This window comes from Pteropus alecto, unplaced genomic scaffold (assembly GCF_000325575.1).
Source record: "Pteropus alecto unplaced genomic scaffold, ASM32557v1 scaffold185, whole genome shotgun sequence".
Lineage (NCBI taxonomy): Eukaryota > Metazoa > Chordata > Mammalia > Chiroptera > Pteropodidae > Pteropus > Pteropus alecto.
In genome coordinates, this window is record NW_006438088.1 from 5558038 (window position 1) to 5564609 (window position 6572).

A 6572-nucleotide genomic window follows, 5' to 3' on the forward strand; every position below is an offset into this window, starting at 1 on the left:
CTTTGGTGCACAATTTCTTTAACTCTGAAAGTCTAAGTTGCTGGAGAGCATAAATATTTAACAAAAGGAATGATAAATAGTAACTTCTCTACACATTCCATTTCTAATTGTATCATGCAAGTCTTAATCTAATATCTGATTTATTAAAAATATTTAAATGAACACATCTGTTCATAAGCATGTAATTATCTGAAATAAAATATTCGAACAAAGTTAAAATTTTAATTTTTAAAAATACAGGTGAATTTTTCTACTTTTATTATTTTCAAGGAATCTGAACTTTTATTTTTCTTTTGAGCAGACACTCAATTTGCAACTGAAAAATAATAAGTTAATGAACACTTACCTGGAAAAGTCCAGTTTTATTGAAGAAAGTAAACTGTGCTCTTTTAACTAATGCAGAATATTCTTCACTTAAATTCTCAAGTAAGTTTGGAGGCAAAATTACAGAAGCCAATGCATCCACTTGTCCATTATCAAAGTCCATCTGTCACACAGAGATATATTGGTCGAGCAACCACAATTAAATTACAGTAATAACTACTGCACATGCTGAGTAAGGCAGGAGAACAACTGCAGTATCATCTTGGCTAGGACAGGCTTCCCTGTACCTCTACCACAGTCACTGTTCTCCCGGTGAATCCCCTACGGACAAAGGCATGGATCTCACCGAGTCTTGCAAATGTGGCAAAACCAATTTTAACGAAGGCAACTGAGAAATGTACAGATCAGTTAACATTTTCAAGGATGAGAACTGGATTTACACTTTATAGATTTTGAGCTTTTCTCAAAACATGCAGTGAAAAATAATTACCAAAAAAAAATGAGTAGAGTTAATCTTTTTGATCACTAAAAGTGAGTATCTCCACATAGAGCAGCTGAAGTTTTCTGAACACTCTGCGATGTCATTTTTTCTGAACCCACAGATCAGGCCAGAGAGTGTTTTCCTGCAAATACTTTAAATGAGACTGAGGCTGACTGAGTTTTCACATTAAAATGACAAACAGAATTATCCCTTAAGAGCAGAATAAAGTTCTTTCTTACTTCCAGATTTTAAAATATTTTTTCTTGGTTTGTCTCCACAGTTAAGTATTACATGCCACTTGTGTGTTCTCCCATGTCAAGGACGATGTTTCAATCATTTTATTGGCCTATGTGGTCAACACTATCGAGTACACAGTAGGAACTTGAAAATTATTTGTTGAAGTGTCACCTGAACAGGTCAAAGAGGCTCTCCATTCACGTGGCCCCAGCTTTCCTGTCCAGCCTCTCCATCACCTGCCCTTCCCAGCCCTCTATATCACTGGTTCTCAAAATACAATCCTCAGACCAGCAGTATCAGCTACACCTGGGCACTGAAAACTGCAAATTTTGGAGATCCGCTTGTACCCATTAAACTAGAATCTCTGGGAATGAGATCTCACAATCTGTTTTGACCAGTTCTCCAGGTGTGTGATTATAACATACACCTGGAAGAACCACTGGCAAAGAGATTACAGCATCCTTCTTCCCACTTTTGAGCCCTCAATAAAGCTCTTTCTTCTGACTAAACTTATCCCTGACCCCCACTCCCAACAGGGTGGCCCCCACTCATGCTTTAATACTTAGTTCTACTAACACCTCTTGAGAAGGTAAGCTGCCCACCTCTATCACCTAGGCTTTGAAAGTTTACCTCCTCCATGTGTCTATACACCTTATGGCTACACTACCACTGACCTTGGTCAGCATTTGGACCTGCCTGCCACGCCTTGGACCAATATCTCCTTGAGCAACTGGTGGGTGATCAGAAAGTTTTATCTGTTGAATTAATCGAAGTTAAAGAAACCACTGGCTCATTACCTGAAAATATGATTCATTACTGTTCGGAAGACTGATGCTAAAATTTAAAATTTCATTAGTCCCTGGAGATAGGGATGACACTCCGAGAGCCAAATTCCGAGTTGTAATATTCACACGTGATGTGCTATTTAGGTCTATCTTAAAGGCCAATTCATCGATTGTTTTTAAAGCACTAAAGAAATGACAAATAATACCACCATTAAGTAACACATTTTAGGTAAACACATAGGATTTACTGCATGACAAAATACGAACCAAATAAAATTGTGTTTAAATTGTCTGATCTTAACATAAATACAAAATCACACCAAGCCACAATAATAGCAGTTAATGCACAGAATCATAGTGATAAATGCATCCTCAAGAAAAATATATTTTTTAAGGAAAATCAACAATTAAATCATACTAAACACTCTGTTTCTCACATATCTTAGCTTTTCTTTCTTCATATGAAAAACACTCTTCCTACTTCATAACTGAGTAAATCAAAGAAAATAATGTAGTAAAATTATTTTTTGAACTGTAAGACACTGTAAAAAAAGTCTGATTGTTATGTAGATAAGATAAATTACCCACATAATAATTTGTTTTAACAAATATAAAATATTCATCAAAGAAATTTGTTTGAAAGGAAGGAAACAGAAAAAGTTAAATATCTTAATGTTAATACATCAAATAACATAACTGGACATAAACTGCATTGTATAAAAATAGGTACATTTTTTCCCTGCACTAGTCATTTTCATTGCAGAAGTACAACAATCACATAGCTGTGGCAATTTTTTTTTTTTTTTAAGGCAAGGCAATCCTTAGTTGACCTCACAGATTGCAAGGACCTTCTCAGCTTACAATCCTTTATTTTTTATTTTTTACACCTACAGCACCCGTCTTCCTAGGTAGTTTCCCATCAAAGTACTAACCAGGTCCAACCCGGCTTAGCTTCTGAGATCAGACAGGACTGGGTTTGTTCAGGGTGGCCTGGCCGTAGACAGCTGTGGCAATTCTATGTCACAGTTCACAGGACAGTGACTTACAGTGACTAAGTTATGTCTAAAAGATATGAACTGAATGTTTTCTAAGTGTCTCCTTCCAAGCAAAAAAAAAAAAAAAAAAACTGTCATAAATTCACATTTGCGATAGTCTGTTCATCTTTTGAATTAACCCCAGTTAATATTTTTCAGATAATAATTAAATACTGATTATGCTTTTCTAGGACTATTTAATATCTCGCCAAAAGCCAATCTCAATCATTTTGTAAATTAAAAATCTCCAAAAAAAAAAAAAAGAATTTGAAGTTCAGTTTGTGAATAATCTTGGGAAATATCAATGAATCTTTCAGAGATTTAAATTACAAATTCCGGAGAACAAGTGTTCACATATGTAAGAAATTATATAACTATACATGCATCCAATAAATTTTACTCTCCAGAAGAAAATAAATACTTACTCAGAAGAAGACGCAAGCAAATCACTGTCTGGACTGGTTAAGATATTAGAAAATATATTCATTAAAGTTGAGCCAAGAGTTATATCAATGTTTTCTTCTTTATTCACAATTCTTTTGACCTGTTCTACAATGCTGATAATATTGTCTGAATTCAAGTTTTGCCCATCTCCAGTTAAATTTAAAATCTGATTGGCAGCCTCCCCTAAAAAAAGGCAAAAGAAACAACATACAAAGTTTTACCTGTTTTTTTTGAGCATTTCCAGGATCCTAAACATAGTATGATATTCAGCTTCAAAGCTGAAGCAACAAATTAGTTTTTCTGTGTGTAACCCCTATTCACAATCTTCACAGAACAAAAATATTTCTTTACATACAGAGACTAACTTCTCTCTTTAGTAATATACAAATTGTGCTTTTTAAGCAACTTAGGTAAATAACAGAGGGACCAATATTCACATATAATTCTAAGAGAAATGCACCCACAATCATTAAATAAGTATACATTTGCAGTTTAAAAACAATACAAAACTATAAAACATTAATGTAAATGTCGATTTATATATTACTTTTAAGTCTTCCCTAAAATTTTTAATTTTGATTTCCTTCAGAATGAATACAACAGAGAGGTAGAATGAGGAAAAACGTAGTTTTTACCTTAAGCAAGTAAAACAATTATTTGCCTAGCTTTTAATATTATGATAGTATTATATAGCAGAAGAATATGTCTGAAGAGGATGAAAACCATGAAGTATGATGTCATTTCAATTTGTCTTTGAGAACCAAAGAAAAATCGTTCACTTACTTAAACAATTGGAGATATCAGGAGGTCCCCAGTAGGCTAGCGTTGTGTTGGTTGGACTACGATAACTATGAGAGAAAAAAAGTAATTAGAGTATTTGGCATAAATGACATTATAACTGACAAAATTAGTTAATGAAAAGTTTTACAATTTGCCTTGATATCTAGGTAAGTTTCATTTGAAAATAAAACTGTAATACATTAAAATTAAACTTAAATTAAAAATTCTTATTGGAATAAATCAGATGCATGAATCATGGAAACAAATTACTAGCAAGGGACTATAGCCTACCTTAGGATATGATACACCAGGTTACTAAGGTTAAAGGCATATTTGGTAACATAGGTCAAATACTGCTTGAAGAACTTTCCAAATAAAATCTGATGTTGATTTCACAGGTCACAGTCCACATTTTATACATGAGGAAATAGACTAAGACAAGTCAAAGAATTTTCCAAGTTCTCTCAGCCAGGAAGAGGCAGAGCCACGTTTCACACTCAAGTTAGTGAGTCTCTATAGTCCCTCCCTCCCATGTTCCCTCGCCACCATGTATCAAACATAACAGCAAGTTCAAAATATTTCTACGCGGGCAGTTTCAGTTTCTGCATTCCTCCACCAACAAAATTCTAACTAGAGGTAGGGAGAAGGGAGAAGAACAGGATTAGCAGACTGCCGTACCCCAGATCCTGTCTTTAGGCCCTCTTCTTCTGCCTTTTCCCCTTGCAACAATAGCTACTCCAAATAGTTTAAAAATCTTGAAATTTCAGATACATATTCAAAGTCGGTGAGCTTGCTTGGCTCATCCATGTACAAGGTGCTTTGCTCTAAAGCCACCCTCTGGTTTCCAAATTTCTCCATCTTTGTTTGGAGAAGGCTGAATTAGCATGTGTGTTGGAGTAAAAATGTTTTCATTGGTACCCTACCTGCCTCATCTTCAACCCTCATGGAGTGTATGATTTAGGCACACACATAGATTCCTGCCCTTCTTTCTAAATATTATACAATGCCTGGGAACTGCAGTGTAGCATGTGCAACCCTGGGGAGGTAGGTGACATAGCATTTGCTGGCAAGAGCCAACGAAAGTATTACCATATCCGTGAAGCATAAACATCGGACTTCCCTGGGCAATGCAGCTTATATTCAGAAGGTAAAATGGCTGGCCAACGATAGCCTTTGGGATCCTCATCGCTAGGACAAAAACCTATTTGAAAGCAAAAACTAACATGAGAAATATTAACCTATAAAGTTAGAGGTATAAGATGAGAACGAAACAACAATGCCGGTAATTAGGTATTTATTTTACGTAATACTAAAATATTAGGTTTTTTATGTTCGGAATTTGTAAAAATTTAGAAGTTATGAAAAACAAACATTTAATACATTTCAGAGACAAAACTGCAAAACCACCAAATAAAAACACGCAAGTATAAACATGAAAAATACATTATAATTCTAATGAAATCATTAGCAGATAAAATAAGTAAAATGAAGTTTTATTAAAAAAATACACACTGCATAAAATCAAGACAGTCCTGAAAAATTCAAAACGTAAATTCTCTGTTGGTCATTTTTCAAAGGAGTGCCTTCACGGTGATGTCACTGAATTGCAAGCATATTTTAGGGAAAAATTTCCAGCTGTTCTTAAAGCATCTTCTGCCTGAAAGTTTTCTGGGAGAATGGCAAGCAGACACCTGTGAGACATCACCACCATCTTACACACACGCCTTCATCCTCAAACCCCACCTGTTGCTCGAGAACTCACTGGGTAAGTGTCATGTCATAAAGAATTCATATTTGACCACTTAAAAAAAATATCAAAATAAAAGCAATATATCAACAACAATAAAAAATCTTCTATTTCGGTACTGAAAAATAGCAAGTTATACCAGACTACTGAGAACAAGTATTGCAGTCACCACTTTTTGAACATTTAAATGACTTTTCCATCTATATCCTGAGCCGTAAAATTACCAGGCTTTGGCTTTTTTTTTTTTTTTCAATTGGTAGAAACTTTTCTTCATAGAACCACTTGCAGAAAAACAATAGAGTGTAGGATATAAATTAAGTGGTATAAATTAACAGCTAAGTATGTGGAGAGAGTTGTTCTGGGTTCCTCAGCCTCTGAGGATAGAGAAAGTGTTGGTCCTCACAGGGCTACTTTGTCATATACGCACTACCACTTATCAAGTTACTTCTTTGTGGAAACTCTGAGGCATAAAAGGGTAACAGCTATACTCTCCCCACCCCCAAGAAGCCCTTCCTGTTAATGAGCAAGAGTTTTCCCAAGTGTGCACAGAAACTGTTGATGATGATGATGATGATGATGATTTGCATTCTTCCATTACTGTGAGTTCTCTCTAACTGTGTATGTTGACACACTAGAGATGGGTGGTTCCTTGTAGAAGTGAAAATGCCTGCTTCTTCATTACACTGTGATTCTGGCCTCAGTCATACTCTCGCTTTTAGAGGCTGAGGAATATACCTGCT

At 35.2% G+C, this 6572-nt stretch overlaps 1 protein-coding gene across 1 annotated transcript in view; it reads right to left on the reverse strand.

Annotated features, from left to right (window-relative positions):
* Window positions 1–6572, reverse strand: part of ADGRG6 (adhesion G protein-coupled receptor G6) — a 129508-nt gene that overhangs the window by 34653 nt on the left and 88283 nt on the right. Inside the window, exons 10-14 of the mRNA XM_006915419.3 lie at window positions 5175–5303; window positions 4089–4153; window positions 3287–3488; window positions 1840–2011; window positions 347–487 (exon numbers count right to left, since the gene is read on the reverse strand). Coding sequence (XP_006915481.1) covers window positions 347–487; window positions 1840–2011; window positions 3287–3488; window positions 4089–4153; window positions 5175–5303 — 709 coding nt within the window. The remainder of the gene's footprint in view (window positions 1–346; window positions 488–1839; window positions 2012–3286; window positions 3489–4088; window positions 4154–5174; window positions 5304–6572) is intronic.